The sequence below is a fragment of the Punica granatum genome, chromosome 5 (genome assembly GCF_007655135.1).
Source record: "Punica granatum isolate Tunisia-2019 chromosome 5, ASM765513v2, whole genome shotgun sequence".
Classification (NCBI taxonomy): domain Eukaryota; kingdom Viridiplantae; phylum Streptophyta; class Magnoliopsida; order Myrtales; family Lythraceae; genus Punica; species Punica granatum.
Window position 1 is genome coordinate 22,137,217 of NC_045131.1, and position 20,972 is coordinate 22,158,188.

Here is a 20,972-nt window from a genome sequence, read left to right on the forward strand (position 1 = left end):
GCTAGAAAAAAGAGTTCACCGATGGAGCTAACACGAACATTTTTTTTTAGTGGCCTCCGCTGCCAAGAAATCAACATGAAATCTTCATTTTTGAGTTCGTACAAATACCTTCAATCCAACCCAACGCGATCCTCATCATCAACCCACCTGAAGGAGACTTTTTTTTTCTCATCGTCATCATCAAACCCATTGATTCCATCTTTAATCCAACTGATTGATTCCATCATTAACCCATCGATTATATCATCAACTTGGTCGTCGTCATCAACCCATCGATTTTAGTTTCAATTCATTTTTTTTTTCTTGCGAGCTCTCTAAGATCGAATGAATTGGGGTGAGGGGACCTCTGCCGGCGACTGCACCCTCGATCAAGGTTAGCAACGGGGTCTAAGCCCACCAACGAGTCCGTTGGGGATTCAGTGGTCGGCTAGAGCGCCTCCACCAAACATAGATCTCCGGAGAGATTTGGGTTGGGTCGAGGTACGGGTGCCTTTGCTGGTGACCCCACCCCTCGACTAAGCCAACTGACGAAACGCCCTTATTGGCGGGGGCACCCCCACCCTGATAGTCGAGTAGGAGGAGGGATTGATTTTTTAATTATTTTATTTATCTAATTTAATATAATTTAAAATAAAATTTTGATATGAAAAATAATATATTATGGTATTCTTTCTGCCACACTAGATGTCAAATTACACATGAGATTTCCACGTCAAAAAATACTAATGGCGTCACTTGGCAATTGATGGAATGTAGCTGATTGCAAAATTTTAGAAGTTTTTGTATTAAAATATTAAAAAGTAATGGTTTGTACTAAACTGTTATATCTATAAAATTTTTGTACCACCGAAGTAATTTTTCCTTTCCTCTTATTATTCCCCCCATTTCTTTATTGTTTCTTTCTTTTTAAGTTACAAGACATTGAAATAGAAATATTCAATATTCAATATCCAATAAAGAGGTACAGATAGTCATACTGAGTATCGAATTTGGAGTCTCTTGATCACCAGACACTGCTTTATACCATCTCTTGATCGTTTCTTTGCCTTCTAGGGTTCCGCACTGCGTCGGTGTTTCCTTTTAGTTACGCATCTGTCTTCGACTTCCCTCACGTCGCTCAATCTCGTTTTCTTCTACATCGTGCTCTCTTCCACCTCTCATCGGCGAGCTGCTGTTACGTTTTGCCTTCCTATTCCTAATTGAGTTTTCCCTTCTCAAGCCCGAGCTAAGTTGCTGCATATTCCTCCTTTCCCAGGCGGTGAGCTGCTGCCTCGACATTCATTGATTAGGTGATTTGCATCAATCTAGTTTTGCTTTGGATTTATTGATTATGGATAGCTTGAGTTTATTTAGTTGCTGCCCTTTAGTTGATGATGTTGGGTCACTCTATTTTGGATTTGTATTTGGATTTAGCTGATTTGTTGATTGTGAAGTTATGTGTCTGAGATTCTTAATTGCATTCAACAAGTTACTTTTTCATCTCTTTATCCTATTTAATAATTAATTTCCATGCATATTTTTCATAACCGCTATTCCCACCTATTTTTACATACATATATATATATATATATACACTTTTTTATCTTTTTTTTCTATTTATTAATAATTTCGCACATTTACTTTTTTTCAATCATTATTACAATTAATTTTTTAATGATAAATTCTCCATATATTATTTATACTTATAATATCTACATTCACCTTTATTAGACTGGACGGAGTGGAGTAAAATTCAAACTTCCAAATCAAATGAACTAATAATATTTCTATTCCACTCCACTTCGTTCTTCCCTTAATTCGATAACACAATCATTATTATTTTTTATTTAATAATAAATTCTTGCACACTTTTTTCTGACTATTATTATAATTAATATTTTAATAATAAATTATTTATATACTTTTACATTCATATATACATTGACTTTTTCTCTCATTTAGCACAAACAATTTTTAATGATAAATTCATCAATCTACTCCTCAACAAAAAGATTTTTCGATATACCTCATTACATTTGATAAACTATTTCCTGACCTGCCAAATTTATTTTCCTTGAGAGAACTTATTGAGTATTCTCTCGAAAAAATTATATCCACCCAAACAAAGTAATTTAGAGGGGAAAGTGCAAAGATTCCTGGCACAAAATCGAAACTTTCCCACGGTTCAAACAACCCCAAAAAGATAAACTAAACAACCCCTAGAAGACCACTCTATTTGGTTTGTGAGTTACGTTTTTAAAATTTTAACTCTACTCACTATACAATAAAAATTAACAACATAATTATTACTTTTTTTTTCTTTTTTTTTTTCAATATTTTTAATCATTTAATTTAATTTTTAATATTAAATTCTCTCAGCTATTCATTACTTTTTTACAATTTTTCTCATAATTCAATAATACAATCATTACAAATCAATTAAAATTCAAACTTAACTCTATTTAACTCTAAAATTAAATTCACCAACTTTTTTGATAAACAACCCCTCAAAGATCAACTAAACAAGGTCCAATGGATTTCGAGGATAGTTTACCGTTGCGTCGCCAACGGGCACCTTATCCTCTACCACAAAAGCTCCCACTTGTTAGCGTTTTGAACAATTCCCGTGGCCCACTTCGCCGTTTGTTAAAAGATTCGAAATTCAAATTTCAGAAGCGTTAAAAAAAAACAAAAACAAAAAAGAAAGTAGGAAAAAACCGTCCGTGGCAGACAAAGGGACATATCAAGACAGCCGAGCGCTATATCCCTCCTCTCCGTCCCCGACTGTTACGTATCTCCAAACGACAACCTTCGCTTTCTCCCTTCTTTCTCGTTTCACCACGCCACCGCAGAACAGAGTCACAGCCAACACTGCTCGGATATCACAGGCAGCTGCCGCAGCTCTGCTGCTCTTCTTCCTTCATCTCCTTTCCTCTGTGGGTCCTCGTCAAGTCAATCGCTCTCTGTCTCTCTGTCTCTCTGTCTGTCTGCCCTTCTCAGAGGTTTTAGTGTTTGGGTCCCCGAAGATGACTACTATGGAGAGCTTGATAGGACTGGTTAACCGGATACAGAGGGCTTGCACGGTGCTTGGAGACTACGGCGGCGGCGATGGCGCCTTCTCTTCGCTCTGGGAAGCTCTTCCTTCCGTCGCCGTCGTCGGGGGGCAGGTTCTCTCTCTTGATCCCTCACTCTTATTTTTGTGCCTGTGTGCCAAAGAGAAAGACCCAGAGAGAGAGATGTGTGTAAGTTGCAGAAGAGATTCTCACTTTGAGAGAGCCTTACTGATGGAATTTGGTAGTAAAGAAGAGAAATTTAAAGTACTTGTGTTCATTCATGGGTAGGATTGATACCTTTGGTGCGTCGGGTAATATCAGTGACTAACATGGTTTAGGAAGAGTAGCTGGGAGGAAGTGTTTGATTTGCTCATGGTTCTGCGAAAATTCCCTTTTCCTGACACTCTGCAAATGACAGAGCTCGGGGAAATCTTCAGTTCTGGAGAGTATTGTTGGGAGAGACTTTCTGCCCCGAGGATCCGGTGAGCAAATTTGTTGTCATTTTACTTTACGTATTATGTTTAAAAATTCCGGCTGTGAGGGTGACGGGTCTGGTGTTTCTGCGTGGTGCTGAGCTGAAGTTACTTCTGGATAATGGTGCAGGAATTGTGACAAGGCGTCCATTGGTTCTGCAACTTCATAAGACGGAGGAGGGAGCACCTGAGTATGCTGAGTTTCTTCACCTTCCCAAGAGGAGATTCACTGATTTCTGTATTTCCTCTGCCCTTTTCTTTTCTTTTGAATTCAGTATCATGTGGTTGATTCTTTGTTTATTTGATTCCAGTAATGTGCTTTTTCTTTACAAGATCACTAATTTACTTGGAAAAATGCGGTCAAATTTGAAGCACGGAGAGAATCCTTTTCTGCATGCAGAATTATATGGTTGTAGTAAATGATAGTAGGTTGTGATGTTCAGTCAATCTTTTATTTGTCACTAACTGGGTGGACATAATGCTGCAGTCATCTGTACTGGGATCCGGAAAGATTTTTCTTTTGAAAGACGACAACTGTTTAATTTGGGTCAAGCCTGGGTAGGGTAATGTGCTTGGTTTAGGTGGGCTCGAGTTTTTGAGTTCTACCGCGTGGCAATAAAACTTTAAGTTAAATAAGTGCTGCTCCAACAGTTGCAGGGGGTTTATATTGTTCTATGTTAGAAGTAGAGTGTCTCAGGGTATTTAACTGTAGGAACTTGAGTTACTTCTTCTTTTGACATCTATAATCTATTTCATAAACATCTAGTAGTCTTTCTCTAATGACTCATTAAAAAATTAAGTGATTCCATAGCAGCGAGATGGATCTGTTATGGGTGGTCTTCCCTCATAAGAAAACCAGCTGTGTTACTATTGCTTTCTTTTTGCATGTATTATACTACGAGCCGCCAATTTTGTGTCGCAACTAATATTGCATAGCATTGTTTTACAGCTGCTGTGCGCAAGGAAATACAGGATGAAACTGATAGAGTTACCGGGAAGACAAAGCAGATATCTCCTATCCCCATCCATCTCAGTATATATTCTCCAAATGGTACGCCACAAACATGTTACTGGAACAACCTTTTTGTACTAGATTAGAAGTTCTATTTGAGAATCTTGTCATTGGGAAACATGAATTTCTATCTTGAGCAAGTCTGTTACTCTTACTCTGATAACTGATAAGAGAGGCATATCATGCTATCGTCTTAGCTTAGTAGTCTTTTATTCTGGTTTCATGCTTTTGAAAACCAGCTTATATTAGCGTCTTAGCCATTAATTGGGATGTTTAGTATACTAGTCTTCGCAATATCCTGTTCCAGATCCATCTGAGATATATTTGTGTAGAAAGTAAAGTCTTCTCGTCTTAATTCTGACGCTAAGAAGTTTTTATGGAAGCATAAGTGCTTTCTTTACTGTCTAAGATGGCTTGTGCTTTTATTTTGGCTTTCCGATAGTGACTGGTTTGTTGAGTGGGTCTGTGGCTGCTTGATAAATTGATGATTGCATGACCTTACTTTTTAAATCAGTTTCGTTTTTAGAGAAATTTATGTAAAAGTCAAACTTTCAAAAGGATAAAGGGTCGTTTGAGCATTATATTCACGTTATTATATACTATATAAGCTATGCTTTTTTTATGCTTGCATTATATTGTATAAAGACATTATATGTAAAGATTGTTCCACAGGATGTCCTCATCTTATGCCCCAGAGTATAATCCCAAGCTTACTTGTTCCATTTCCCCACTTTTCTTTTCCCCATCTTTCATCAATTCTTCTCCATCCCAAAATTGCATAAACAAAAAATATGCAATAGCTTTCTACTAATTTGGTATCCCTTCAGCCTCATCCTAATTCACAAATTGCTTACGTCATTGCCTCTCTTCCACATCTTTGACCACCGAGTAACTGACCAGCCAAATTTTTTCTCATAGTCCTCAGTCTAGACATTGAAAAACTGTTAAAAGCAGTATGTAGATTTCTGAATAAGGAATGGGAAAACATAGGAAAATATGTTAAGAGGCCTGTTGCTGTCGGATAGGCTGCAGTAGAAATTATAAAATAAAAAGGACACAATAAAGGGTCACAGATGTTAATTAATAAAAGAAGGCATGCAGACGCTTGTCAATTGAATATTGAAAGGTCACCTAATTAATTGGATCTAGACATGAGATGAATGTACAAGGGCTGATTCTGCCATCGAATAAACAAGGGTGGATTGGGACCACGGTTTCCAGAATTAGCCTGGACATTGCACTGACCAATATATGGGTCCGTGGATTAAAAGTTAGATTGGAGGTTATGTGGATGCCTGGGTATTGAAAGTAATGCCTTAACATCATAATGTAGAACTAATATATTATAACGTATAAAAGACGATTTAAGAACGTGACTTTTATAAGTTTGCGTAAAGAGACTCTTTTACTTTTGGGCATTGAAAATGATGGCTAAACTTTTCATCATAAAACTAATTTAAGGTATAAAAAATGTTTTCAGAATGTGACTTTGTAGGATTATGTAAAGAGACCATTTTTTTTTAATTAAAATTGCATGTTTCAGTCATTTTAGTTGTAAATCGATCTTTTTCCTGGAAAAACTGGAGACAGTCTGCTTTGTGGCTTGAGGCACATTGGAGAGAAGCCATGAATTGGCCCTACTGGGCTGCTAAGGGATTATTCCAACTTGGAGCCAGGCAAAATTTTAGATTGGGAATGCTGATGAATTTATACTGCATAAATATTATGCAGGGAACATAAAAACCCACTATTTCTAGCTATTTATTCTGTCAAATTAATCCTGGGCACTTGCTGGCAAAGACACGGTGAATGTTCATGAATAAAAATCGGGTGTTTTATGATATATATGTGAGTGTGTGTGTATGTGTATATATATGTCATTTACTTTAATTGTTTAACTAAGGGCTTTATCTACGTGAGTATATGTGGATGGCAGTGGCATGTGTGATTTTAATTACTGGTTCACTAGATGCCAATTTTTTGAATGCCGTAAATTGAATTCTGGTGCTTTTCTAATTTGTATAAGTATCTAAATACTGTTCCTAGTGAGTCTAGGCTATCTACTGATCAAGGCTTGTTCTTTTGTAAATATGGTTATGAAGCTTCTATTTTGTGAATGCTAATACTTTGTTGCCTCTTGTTAATTCTCTTCATTCTCTTGCAGTTGTCAACCTGACCCTGATTGATTTGCCGGGTTTGACGAAAGTTGCTGTTGGTATGATTACATTTTGTTATAGCTCGACAATCACTTACGATCTTGTGTACTTGTAATAAAGGGTGTCATTTCTTTCAGAGGGGCAACCTGAAAGTATCGTGCAAGACATCGAAACGATGGTTCGATCCTATGTTGAGAAGGTAATGATTCGTATGTTTGCTATGCAGCAAATATAATTCGTTGTTATATGTCAGGGCGTCCATTTACAGAGTTGTGTACAGTATACCTTGATTTGTATCCTTGACTCAGACAAAAATCGTTACCCCAATTCTTTTCTTCAATATTTAAATACGTGGGTACTGATAATAAGATGCTCTCTTTCAATGTTGAATTATGAATCTTGACTAGGCTATTTATGTAGATACGTCTACCTTTTTGCAGTTTGTATTTTGAGAATATATAAGACTAGTGTTTGTATTTAAGGTGGAACATATCGTTGTTAATTTGACTTTACTGGTGAATGGTGTTCTGGTCCCCCTTTCAGATCATGTTGTTAATTTAACTTTACTGGTGATGGTACATACAGTTTCATAACAAAGTAATGGGTCCTTCTCTTTGTCTCTCAGTCTCTCTCTCTCTATCCTTGTAAATCTTGACTTAATGGAAGCTCTTTAAATTTATCCTTGCCGAGTGATGCAGTGATGCAAACATCTTTTAAACCCCGATTTGCTAAATCTCATTTATTTACAAGTAGAACAGAACAAAATCCGAAGCAATTGCATGAGAGATCGTTTTATATCCTGCAAGGGTATCATTTTGTTTCTGCACTTTATTAATTGAACATTATGGGCTATAATCAAGTGAGATGCTATGTGTATTCTTCAAAGACGTTGATATCCTTATGTGCATGATGTTGGTGATCTTATATGATGCTTTGATTTTCATTATGTTTAGTTTTTTCTCTCTTTTTTGCTCTATCATATAATACTAACCCGGTCAAATGAACTTTTCTTTCTTGTAGCCTAATTGTATCATACTAGCAATAACTCCAGCTAATCAAGATATTGCGACATCAGATGCAATAAAGCTTGCTAGGGAAGTGGATCCTACAGGTATTTTATTTACTTATTTTTTTTTTCTGGTGTTGTAGCCGAACAGTGTTTGGTCGTAATAGTTCTAAAATGATAGAACTATGGTTTGATAGGGGATCGAACATTTGGAGTGCTGACTAAGCTTGATCTAATGGATAGAGGAACTAATGCACTGGATGTAAGCCTCTCTCTCTCTCTCTCTCTCTCTAGAGCCATTCTGGAGGGACAGCCAGGGATACGGACTTGAGTTGAAAAATATCCTTAGATGTTATCCTGAAAACTCTAATTATGTAAATTTTATTTCTTTTCAAAATTTTGTTGCTCCCATCACTTTTGGACTGTTTGACTTATGGAATTCCGTTCTTTTCCCTTTCACTCTCTTTTACCTTCTCAGGTTCTCGAAGGAAGAGCTTACCGGTTGGTACATCCTTGGGTTGGAATTGTAAATCGTTCACAAGCTGATATAAATAGAAATGTAGACATGATTGTAGCAAGACGGAAAGAGCGTGAGTACTTTGCCACCAGTACTGACTATGGCCACTTGGCTAGCAAAATGGGCTCGGAGTATCTTGCAAAGCTTCTGTCAAAGGTTTGATTAACAGCATCACAGTAATTACTGTAAAGCAATTTTTTTCCTGTGAAGGTTGCGTGCTTTTTTGACCATGTCATCTTGTTTCAGCACCTGGAGTCTGTTATTAGGGCACGCATACCAAGCATTACATCCTTGATTAATAAAAGCATCGATGAGCTTGAATCAGAACTTGATCATCTTGGAAGGCCAATTGCTGTTGATGCTGGGGTAAGTGCTATCTGTTTCAGTTTCATTATTATTATGCTTAAAAAAATATGCAACTGTTCTACAGTTGAAATTTTTTTCTCCAGGCTCAGTTATACATGATTTTGGAGCTTTGTCGTGCATTTGACAAGATCTTCAAGGAGCATCTAGATGGGGGGTAAATGTCTTTTTATCTTGTATTTTTACATAGTGAACAAAGTGCCATTTTCCACACATTGTTTATGATGCAGAAGTTTTATTTTGTTTTTATCAAGGACTAGATTTGAACTGTACTCCGTGTTTGGTGTCTCTGATCTTAAATATTGAGTCTCATAAAATTTACCATTTGCTATTCACGACTTCATCATGAGGTACCAGACTGAAGTGTTTAGATGGAGAGCTTGTTCAATGAAGATGGTGGTTTGTTATGCTGGAAGTACATCTTCGTGGTAGCAACAATTTTTGGAAAAAATTTGACAAATTGCTCAAGAAGTTTGAGCTCTGTTGAAAATGTGGTTGTACACACATCTCTAGATTTTTGAGCTTGATATATATGAAAATGTGGTTGTATGTGTATCCCATACTTGCTATGCCTAGTTTGCAAGACTTATGGAGATCTAACTCATGAAGTTGATTATATTGGATAGGTAAAATGAGTGGGCTTGGAGGCATGAACCTTGGCTAGAAACATTTGAACTAAAACCTGTTAGATAAAGCGTATTAGTATGTTCTTTTAGGTTTTGTTTTCCTCGGCAGTCTTCTTGAAAGTGGTAATTTTTGTTATAATCCCATGCTTGATTGAGCTTATCAAACTCCTTGTTTTGGCAGCCGACCTGGAGGTGACCGTATTTATGGAGTTTTTGACAATCAGCTCCCTGCTGCCCTGAGAAAGCTTCCTTTTGATCGGCATCTCTCCGTCCAAAACGTCAGAAAAGTGGTTTCCGAGGCTGATGGTTATCAGCCTCACCTAATTGCACCGGAACAAGGTTACAGACGGCTAATTGAAGGGTCTCTAAATTACTTTAGGGGCCCATCTGAGGCCTCAGTGGATGCTGTAAGTCCTTTTGTTTCATAGGCTACATTGGTTTTCATCAATTTGAAGAGTGCAATATATTCTTAACATATTAATTTGTTTTGTAGGTCCATTTTGTCTTGAAAGAACTCGTAAGGAAATCAATAGCAGAAACACAGGTGAGGTTCCAAACATTGAGTCAGTTAGGAATTTTGTCGTCAGTTTATCTTCCTCATGGTTATATTTAACATCGAAATCCCGTGTCAGCATTTTCTCAAGCAAAGCTAGAATTTCTAGAATAGCTTCAAATCTGTTTCTATATTTCAATCTAAAATTCATCATTTATTTCTTGTCCACTTCGAGAGTAAAAATTGAAAACAAACCTACAAATATAGGAGTTTTGTGATACTCTACCTTTATTCTTATGGAATTCCTAGAAGAATGAGATCCCTGTGTACTAGTTTCCGGTACTTTTAGTCCAATCTGATTCTGTTCTGATTGATTAAAGTCGACAGTATTGTCTTCATGCAAATTTATGAGCCAAATATCGTGCAGATGAATGGAAGGAAATTGCAATACAAATGCTGTTGCATTCCCTAATGCAATTTCATTCCATTCTCCTGTATCAAATGAGCACTAGTCCTTTTCTTTGGTTGATTTAACGTGTTCATGTGACAAAAACAGGAGTTGAAGCGATTCCCAAGTCTTCAAGCTGAAATCGCTGCTGCAGCTGGTCAAGCTTTGGAAAAATTCCGTGAGGACAGCAAGAAAACTATCATTCGATTGGTGGACATGGAGTCCTCATACTTGACAGTGGACTTCTTCCGTAGACTTCCACAGGAAGTGGAGAAAGGAGGAAACCAGAGTGCCTCTAACGTGGACAGATACACAGAAGGGCATTTCCGGAGGATAGCATCGAATGTGTCTTCTTACATTGGCATGGTGTCTGAGACACTCAGGAGCACAATCCCTAAGGCTGTTGTCCACTGCCAAGTTAGAGAAGCTAAGCATTCACTGCTAAATCACTTCTACACCCAAATTGGGAAGAAAGAGGTACGTGCATTCTCTCAATCACGCACATGGGGCATATATATATTTTTAATTCTGTGGTTAATCTAATGTTTGTTTGAGTCGAACCAGGGACATACCTTGCTGTTAGAATAGTACACTTTCATGGCATAAAATTGTTTGTGTTTATTTACTCCCTTGGATTTATACGCCATACATTATTGGGTTTGTGATTTACATGGTGTTAAGCTGAGTTCAGAATATATTCCAAATGGTATCTGATGCAGTGCTGTTTTGCCAAAGCGTAAATTATGTGCTTTGAAACTACAGTTTGCCATTTCGATGGGCTAAAAATTTCTGTCCTGTGAAATAGGCGAAGCAGTTGGGACAATTGTTGGATGAAGACCCAGCACTGATGGAGAGGAGGCAGCAGTGTGCAAAAAGGCTCGAGTTGTACAAGTCAGCGAGGGACGAGATCGATTCTGTTTCATGGGCTCGGTGATGGAGATGAATGACTCTCTCTCTCTCTCTCTCTCTCTATCTCACTGTTCATTTGGAACCCTTCCAAATGATTCGTCTTTCTGTAAACAATCCGATTTGTTGTTTGTATATCTGTCATTAATTTTATTCACAATGTGTGTCTGGGGCGTGGGGGATGACGTATCTTAACGATATAATTGGTCACAGCGATGTTTGTATAATTATGATGAGTAGGATGAACGTCTCTTGATAATTATTATGATGGGCATTGACCATGTTGTCTGATTAAGCAGATACGACAAGGAGATATGAGTTGAAGAGGTTTGGATGTAGAATCTGAGGGATGTTTAATACCCTATCATCTGTTTTGAGGAGTATTTGTGTATCAGCAGGCTGCTCCTGAAGTTGACTGGGCTGTGATCATATGGACGAACTTTCAATGGGTTCTAGGCAGCAGTAGGTAATACTCAGGAGTGTTTAAAAGCTTACATACTTATATGCCTTTTCGGAGGACATCTGTTGATGCATTGAGATCACTAAAATGGTAGTATGAGGGAACTGGATTTCAAGCTCCCCATGATATAAAAGAAGAAAATGAAAAACGTAAGTTCCTTAAGGATTTCATATGAAATATTAATTTTAGAGTAGGACCTAATCTTCTGGTAGGGTGCCAAACCTCTAACACAAAGGCATGCTTACATGACCACACCCAACACCTCCAGGGCCTTCAGATATGGGTCAGGGAATGGCTTGGCTCTTTTGCATCCGCCTCCAATAACGAGGGTGTCAAAAATGCCAGTAAGCCCCAACAGGGAGATCATCAGATCAGCATTTGGCCTCGGGGTATTGGTCATAACAGCTCTCTTGAGTCCATGATCTTCTATCCATTTACGTAACTTTGCAGCCCCTTCGTCGGTTCCAGTTTTTCTTGTGCCAATCTAAGAAGCTCGATTGAACGAGAGGAGAAGTTCACCTTTTCTTGTTTCATGTTCCGTCTCCATAGTAATGTGCAACTTCGGCAGCAAGAGATAGATACCTTCGGAACATGACCTCGTCTTCCAAGAACTTTTGGGCCCTTTCGACTTGCCAATCAGGAAATAGGACGTGACAAAGATTCTCATTATGCATTCCGCTGATGTTCTTGATGAAATACTCCTTGGTTTAGGGGAACTTCTCCATTCTATCCCACCTGAGACCAAAATGCGCAATTACTTCTTCCACTGAGCATGGTGAACATCATAATCATCTAGCTTAAGAGAAGGGATTCACCTCTTGAAGCATTTCCCGGAAAGTGTAATAATGTAGGGGGTCTGAATCACAGAGTGTGCCATCTATGTCGAACAAGACTGCTTCGAGAGGCGCAGCAGACGACAGCATACTTTTACTGTAAAGAATGAAGCATTGAAGTTGTAGTCTTTCATCCCTTTTAGAGGTGCAGATACTTGAGAGAAATAAACTCATAAGAAATAATTTTTCATTATGAGTGATCACACAGTGTATTACAAAATCAGTTGGACAAAAGGTAGATGAAAATATGATGAGAAATATCATTAAATACGATAAATACCTGAAACTTCAGGCATGGAATAATAGTAAATGGTTCCTTTTTTTTTTTAATCTGAAATTATGACTACATATAATATAAGAAGATTGAACCAAAGTTTGGAGTAAACCGGCAAACAAATGAAATAGTCACAGGCAAAACGAGAGGCCCACCAGATTATATCATGAGATAATGAGTTTTAAGTTACAGTTAATCCATGTACAGACCTGCAAATTGGAACTAAAGGTGAAATACTATCTAAGACAACGGCTTTGACTCCAAAGGCAAGTAAGAGGAATCCTGGATCTCTTCAATAACAAGAGCATCACTTTGGATTTGAACAGAAGACCAGCCTATGTTATGAGCTAACGAGACTGCTGGCAGCAAGCGCTGGTCATGGTATTACCACTGACGTATTAAAGAAAAAAGATAACAGAACATGGTCAATCAATGATTAACTAATGGTATGTGAGATGAGGCTTAACATTTTAACGGTGTGAAAATTCAGAATCTGTTGATTGATTTCAAACGGATCAGATAAAATCAAATGAAAATGGGAGGGCATTTGTATATATGTAATTATCTTGAACGTATAAACTATTTCTTTATTTTCAAATTGCCTTTTTCGGGTCGTGAGTTTAATAAATCTAAGACCTAATTACTACATTACTTGCTCCAAATGTAGCTCCTATAAAAAAATGTTGGGCACCGGGCAGCAACATACGGCACCGAAAATGTTCCACAATCTTGGACACCGTACGCCTAATTGATTTCTTCCCTTTCTGTCTTCGTCCTCTGCCATACAAGGCCTGTTTCATGTTTAATTCTCCACCCCACTTAAAGCTATCTGTCATGAACCCAGTTGCTTACTGCCTATCTGGTGAAAGAGTGATCAGCATCCCGCTGCTGATATTTGTAAGAAATCTCAGTGATTGGGCAGAACTTTATAGCGAAATTCATCATCCCACACTGCACTGCACTAATCTATCTACTTTGTCATCGGAATAGGCAATAACAGAGCTGCTAAAAAATAATAATATTTCAGTATTTAGGGGCTGATATCATAAGAATGGAATGTTAACATTCACCGAGATTCGGGACCAGAAATGTCGTATTCTAGATATTCCTAAGTAGAGGGAAGAAACATGAACACAGACATTTCATATTTGTTGCCAGCCATAGAAGGATACATTCAGGGGTAATGTTCCAATAGAATTGATAATGTCCGGAAAATACAGTGTGTGCAATCATTCCTCTCTCCTTCCCTCATAACTGCCTTCCTTTCATACTTATGGAAGGTGTCCTACGGATAATTCTCGATAACTGCCACTCCGAAAGGGCCGGGCCTCCTTATTCTGTCAGTGGGCTCTCCTGGTCTTCTTTGGTCTGGATCCTTTTGGGCCCCTGGTATAGGGGACCTATCACTTGCCCCACAAGTCTGAGCTGAGGGCAAGAAAGCTCAGACTTGAACAGTTTTCTCAATGTGGCCTGCAGTTGACAGATAGAAAAGATTTCCCACGTTCTGGAGGGACTGACACATGCACGACAGAGCAGCCTTGTTAGCTGGAGGTTTCCTTCTTGTTTAATTTTGGATGCACAAGGCCGTTTTCATGGCTGCAGATGATCCACCAAAGAGTTAAGATAGGAGTACGTCGAGTTGTGTGTCATTTCTTGGTTGATTTTGCTGCGAATGGTTGAGCGACGTCGTCACTTTGGTTGCAGGTGGGAGATACTCACGCTACGCTTTTATGGTGGCGAAGAGGCCGGTAGGGGGAAGAGCGTCTCACGATGGTGCTAAATGTGGAGGAGCGACCGAGGAGAAGGTTGCAGCGGTTAAGCGAGAAAAGGGACTCGGCCGCTGCAAAAGCTGCCCCCAAGCCATGGATTCGAAGACAATGCATTCCGATGACACCATAAATCGTGTGCTGTTGTCGAGCCAGCTGGGTTCTAAGGACAGTGTCGATAGGGGGAAAGAGAAAAGTGTTGCGGCAGCCTCCTCTTCTAGGAAGACTGCTACCAATTCTGCTACTAATTCTGCTACGGGAGTGACGTGTGCCTGGGTGCGGATTCTCGGGAAAAGAACGTGGAGGATGCCGATTTCACCACATGCTACAAAAAGCTGATTCTAGACTTGGTGGATAAGCAAGCTGCCGTCTCTTCCATGCTCAAGGAGCAACTTTCGGAATTTTTTCGCCATGATGCCATGAAACAGGTGGATGGAGGAAGGGATTCGTCTTCCTCTATAGAGGGTCGATCAGCTCAAGAGAAGTGTGACTCTATGGCCCGAGATCTAGCGTGCAAGACCACTGAGGATGATGTCTGGGTGTCGAGGCTGCCGATCGAGGAGAAGATGCAGCTCCGGAAGGCAATGAGGAGGCTGCTGGAGTTGCTAACCGAGTCGCGAACATATATCCTGGAGGCGAAGGGGATGGTCAGCGATGATACCCGCTGTGCGGGAAAATCCTCCGCTGCCACTAGAAGACAATGCTGTTCGCGGGGATGGCAGAGTTCTGGATATGCAAGGTGCTCTCCCTCTTATTGAATCGTCGTCAGATGCAAATACTGAAGACATGATTTGCGGAGGCTTTTTTGCCGAGGAGTAGATCGGCGGGTGTGCTGTTATGTTTAGTCGTAGGATTTCTAGTATTATGTTTTAGGCTTCTTCGTAAATTAACATGTAGTACTGCAGGTTAACTTTTGCTTGTAAAAGGATGTCCTTTTACAGTAAGCCGGTGTGTGCTCGGGGGAGGGCGTGTTGTGGATGGCACCCCTGCCTCTCCTACCAGGCTGTGTAATGTTTGCTTGGAACTCGTAATAGCATGATCTTTCGGATTTCCTGAATTTCTATTTCAGTTGTTATGTTATCAAGTTTTTCGAGTTTCTCAAATTTTCTCAAGGCTCCTTGAGGGATCTTTGATATTGATCGTCTTGAGTGATTTTTTCTCGAACGGGCTCCCTGAGGGAGTCTTGATATTGATCGAATCGAGTTCTTTTTTACCTTAAACGGGCTCCCTGAGGGAGTCTTGATATTGACCGAATCGAGTTATTTTTCCTCAAGTGGCCTCCTTGAGGGAGTCTTGTTATTGACCAAATCTAGTTATTTTTCCTATAACAGGCTCCTGAGGAAGTCTTGATATTGACCAAATCGAGTTATTTTTCCTAGAACGGGCTCCCTGAGGGAGTCTTGATGTTACAAGCGAGTTTACTTTTCTCGTAAAGGCCCCATTCGGAGAGTCTTTCAATTTTATTTCATGCGTGGCACGTAAATTTTATTTTTGATGATAATAAATAAGTAAATATAAGAGAGTGGACGAGTAATAACAATAGACATAATTTTATTCCAAAGCCTTCCTAATGGAATGGTCATTCTGAACATACAAACGCCTAGAACAACATAACTACTACAACACGAACGTGACTTCCACAAACACAGTACAAAAACAGAAACTAGCACATGAAAGACCTTTGCTTCTTTTGATAATTTTTTTTATCCCATGCAGGTGATTACTTTTTTTTACGCCAAGAAATCTATATGATTTAGTTTATAATTCGGAGAAAATAGAGGAAATTAATAGAGGCTTAGCAATTAAAAGTTCACCAATAATATATAGTCAGTGAGGGGAAGAGAGATGAGAAATGGCTTATCTGAATTGTTCGACTTGTCTTCCCAGTTGCTCACAGCTAGTCGATCGGGCGCTTGGCGTCGCCCCTCATATTTTGTGTTCATCCTTCAAGGCATATTCAACCAGTCACTTGGCAATATAGGACAACATCATCCTGTTGCTCTAGTCGTTGGTGAATATCTCAACATGGCCATGCTACCAGAAACAGACATACAAGTTCATCGTACCATATCAGCACCCTGTTTTGGTCAACTGGCTCTTGAGGGGCATCAGAAGGTCATCGGAAATGATTTCCCAGAACTCCAACATAAAGCGACCCAACAAACTCCGGTCACTATTCATAGCCGGTTTCGATATGGGATCATCCTAACAAGCCCTAAGCGCTCCCTGGATCATCTAGGAACCTCGAGCAAGAACCTAAGCCACAAATTCTACAATTGACCTCAGGTCAACCCCAAGTCAAGTTCGGGTAACAAAAATCAACCGGTTCACCCCGACAACAAAAGATATAGAATGAACAGAACAAGGCCACCGATGCGGACCTCACGAAGGATTGTGAAACCCGATGAACAACTTGAATAAATTCGCAGATCGTCAAATACAAATTCAGATAAAGAAGGCTATTGACATGTTATTTATAGAACCAATAATATCAAAGAAGGATTATTGACCCATTATTCATGAAGAAACAACAATCAATAATATCAAATTGTGCTGAATCTCACAAGCTATCACACTTGATTATTCGAAGGAGTTCAATGAAGAATAAAGGAGAAAAAAAACTTCACCAAAATAGTCTAACATCTGATCAAGTACTTAGCCTCTATATAAGTCTAAGAGAAACTAGAAAGTAATAAACTTGACAACTAGAATAACCTTAATTTCTTAAAACTAGAAATAACAAAGAAAATTAAATAAATGCCACCTAGAATAGTTGGTATTCTTTTTATTCCATTTTCATCACCTCTCAACTTTCCTTATACGTCTACTTCAATTTTGGGTGGGCTATTGACTATCTCATGGCAAGTCAATTGAATAAAGCTCTTTGTAGGCCCAATTGAATAGACTCCTCTTGGCCCAAAAAACCCATCATCAAGCTCTCCATAACTTGTTGGATTTGTCTTGTCTTCGCTCGTGTAATTGGCCCACTTGAAACAAGTAAGCCTCCAAGATCTTGTGCATCAGCTCACTCTTTACGAATTCGACTTCCAAACTCGTGTGTATCAGCCTCATCATCACGCCCGCGATCTTTATCAGCCGCGATGTGCAGGGAGTCGACCAAAGCAGTTAACTCCGATCGGATCGAAAATGACCTCCGAGCACCCGCGGCTCCTGGCTTAACAAGATATCCGAAGACCATTTACATTGGGCTCTAAAAATTCCTTTCCTCACTACGACAATGCGTAGAGAGCTCGTTCTCATAATTTCAAACGCTCTTGGTCGAGACTCGAACATCTCTCTTCCATCCAAGAGATCCACTTCCCCCCCACATCCATCATCCACCCATCACATCCATCCTTCTATGTCACTTTCACCTCCTCTCTTCTTCTCTTCTTCTCTCTTCATATTCACTCTCATGCACCTTTACATACATATACATTCTATCTTTCCTCTACCAATCAAAACCCCTCAAAATCTTCACCAACCAATCACAACACTCCTATTCCCATCCATGATCCAACCATCTCATCTCACCCCATCTCTTATCTTTTCTCCTCCTCTTCTAATTTCTCCTCTTGTCTTCTCATCTCATCTATCCAAAGACAAACTCCTCTTTTCTAATCCCCATCCAACACCTTACCACACAATCTCCCATCCATCTCCATCTCATCTTCTATTCATTATGTTCTTCATCTTCAAGTCAAGACACCTCCCATTCAACTATTCAACTTTCATCATCAACTTCTTTCTCTACACATACAAACCATTCAATCTCTAACTTTCTTTCAACTCTCTCTTTCTCCTTCTCAACCCAAGATTTCGGCAGTCCCCCCTCCTAGGTTAAAACCACCTTGTTTTGTCGGAAAACCACTTCAGTTTTCCGGCGACCATTCCCCGACCAAACTTGAACTCAAAACAAACTTCATGTCCTACACATATTCGACCTTTTGAGTCCATTGGTGAGGTTATTTTCGCCATTTGAAGCCCCTAACAGCCTAAACAACCACCACAGTCCGCACCTTCCTCTTGCGTTTCCTCCTTCCTCCATGACTATGGTGAGTGTGCGCACTCTAAATTCGTCTCGTCGGGGCCCACATGTGTGCACGATGATCTCACGGTTTGGGAGTGTCCACCTTCTCGGGGACGCGTGACGGATATGCGTGAGAAGGAGTCGCCACTACCTGTTTACGATCCGAAAGTCAAGGGCCGGTAAGTTGCCTAGGTGATGCAAATCGTAGCATGACTTCAAGAGATCTAGTTCAAGTTCCAATTGGATCGGTTACGCGAGCAGGAGCAAAGAAGTTTAAAAATGAACTCAACGGCCTGATTCAAGAGGTTTGGGCTCAAGCAAATTCGTGGAGGTTCATTGGACATGAACCACGTGATCAATAAAGATGCATCAATATGATTCAAGTTCTAGAAGATTTCAGCAAAGTTTGGATTAGCCCATGATAATACCACTTTCTAGAAGTTTCTAGAATATTTGTTGAAGATCAAGAAATGATATTATCAGATTTGTTTTAAGTTTAAATCTGATGGAGATATTCTAGAAAATTTAGATTTAATATCTTTATAGATTAAGTTATATCTCTATAGATACTTTAGATTTTATTTTCCTTACTTTACGATGAGACATGGCCAGATTATGAATTAGTTTTGGTCTATATATACTCATTTTGTCAATTTTTAAGAAAAAGGAACATTCAGAAAATTGTGAGAGTATTCTCTTTGGTTCTTGAAGAATTAATTCAAACTTATCAAAAATTTCTGTGGCGTTCATCATCGACTTATCAAATGGCTTTCTACTACCGTTTGTGGCGTCTTCCTATACTAAGGTTCTTGTTTCGCAATAAACAACGGGTTGAGGTCAATTATACCAAGGTTATTGTTTATGTCGTAAACAGCGGGTCGAAGGTTTGTCAATCAAATATGATTGTGGAACGATCTTGGGTTCCTTTAGTTATCGGGTATCGTCATTCTTTGCGGGAATCGCATCACCGGGTCTAGAGGTAGTGGATACACCTAGTTTGCTAAGGCAAGTGGTTTGTCGAATCGAGGATTCTGAATTCGGGGATTGTGTTACGTGCGAGTCTATATCTTGCATACCCGTCGGTACTTTAGTTTATCTAGGGTTTGCCGTTTTTAGTTTGTTTATCACATGATTAGGTTTTGCTCGTCTTACCTAATTTAATACCGTAAATTCTTGGAAGCAATCGATTCGGGCTAAGAGACCAAAAGAGGAGCGGATCCTCGGGTCAAGAGATCAGTCCATAGTTCTCGCGTCTCGGCTAACCAGACCATGATGGCCAGTTCACCACGTGGACTGAGCCCGTGACTTATATAGTCCTGCTCGTACGAGGACTCGTAAACCGATTCGAGTAGTCTCGACTCTCGAACATCACGCTTGCCGATCGGGATCGTTACATAAATAAATATACAAGTAAATGTCTCGCAATGTACTCTCAAATTAATACAAATTACAACAAATGGACTCCAATCGGTTCACATTCGATCAATATTCCACTCTCGCTTATCGTAGGTTTAGAAAGACCGAAATTGAAATTAATGCGACGCAGGCTCACGAGAGCCAGAGGTTAGGTCCAATTGGACCAACGGGTCCCAAGAGGACCGAATGATCCTCGAGATAGTCATGAGAATGGTTGAGCTCCTAGGTGGTTGTCTAACCCCTTTTCATACGACTCGATCCGAATCATCCTCTGCTTGGACACTATTTGGATCGAATCGGGGACTTGATGGTAGACCCCATTCTGCACTTAGGTCACACGCAATTGGTTTGTTGGGGCGTTGGACCCCGTGCTGGTCGCGTCCTAAGGAATTGTGCTCCACCCGTAGGAAAACAGATGGAAGTAGATAGAAACAAATAAAAATAGTTAAGGGGCGTGTTAACTGTCATATTTACATGATTAACAAATTATGAATTGGTGTTGAATAGCAAACATGTTTCTATCCTAAGCAGAAAAAATAGAACGAGCGTGCTTGGTGAGAATCGGCCATGGGTCGTCTTTGAAGGGAACGCAACATTCGGCGTTGCTTAAGGAAATGACTTGATACACATGATGTCTGTTGTGAAGTTTCGAATGTGTATGTTTGTTTTAAGTTATTCTGTTTTGCAACATTGAGGGTTAACAGGTTATGATAGAAAATGTGTTTTGTTAGAAACCTATAACTTGAAGTCCTACCCCGCTTGTTTCCCATGTTTTGATTATGTCGAGTGTATGATTAGTCCGATGTAGGGTTTTATGACAATGCACCCGATTAAGCGCCCGAATCTATGCTAGAGTGACATAAACACTTCGGTCGGATAGAGAGGGGCTATGCAAATAAGACTTGCACCCACACAGGCTGCTTGTCTTTACCCGTGGCTCAAAGTATTTCGATCACCATAATCCTAAGGTTGTCGATAAATTATAAACCGATAATCTTGTCCTTAAGGCAGAAAAATTGTTTTGCGAAAGTGAGACTATGTGATACGGGTCACCTTGGCCGATAGTCCGTGTCGACCTTTTCTCTAGGACCTCCAAGGTCGTATGTAAACCCTGATGGAGCTTGAAGAACGGTTGATTTACCCGGAAGTGGTCTAAGAAGA

At 39.5% G+C, this 20,972-nt stretch overlaps 1 protein-coding gene and 1 pseudogene across 1 annotated transcript; one reads left to right on the forward strand and one right to left on the reverse strand.

Annotated features, from left to right (window-relative positions):
* The first annotated feature begins 2,732 nt into the window (after positions 1–2,732).
* LOC116208370 (dynamin-related protein 1E) lies at positions 2,733–11,396 on the forward strand. The gene is made up of 15 exons (XM_031541759.1): positions 2,733–3,146; positions 3,451–3,514; positions 3,636–3,743; positions 4,455–4,556; positions 6,682–6,732; positions 6,811–6,872; positions 7,694–7,784; positions 7,877–7,941; positions 8,158–8,352; positions 8,443–8,562; positions 8,646–8,716; positions 9,367–9,592; positions 9,679–9,729; positions 10,235–10,603; positions 10,932–11,396. Exons 1-15 carry the CDS (start codon positions 3,006–3,008, stop codon positions 11,058–11,060), a joined length of 1,845 nt encoding a protein of 614 aa, XP_031397619.1. The 5' UTR covers positions 2,733–3,005; the 3' UTR covers positions 11,061–11,396.
* Positions 11,397–11,647: 251 nt separating this feature from the next.
* LOC116208371 lies at positions 11,648–12,475 on the reverse strand (annotated as a pseudogene).
* Between the last annotated feature and the right edge of the window lie 8,497 nt (positions 12,476–20,972).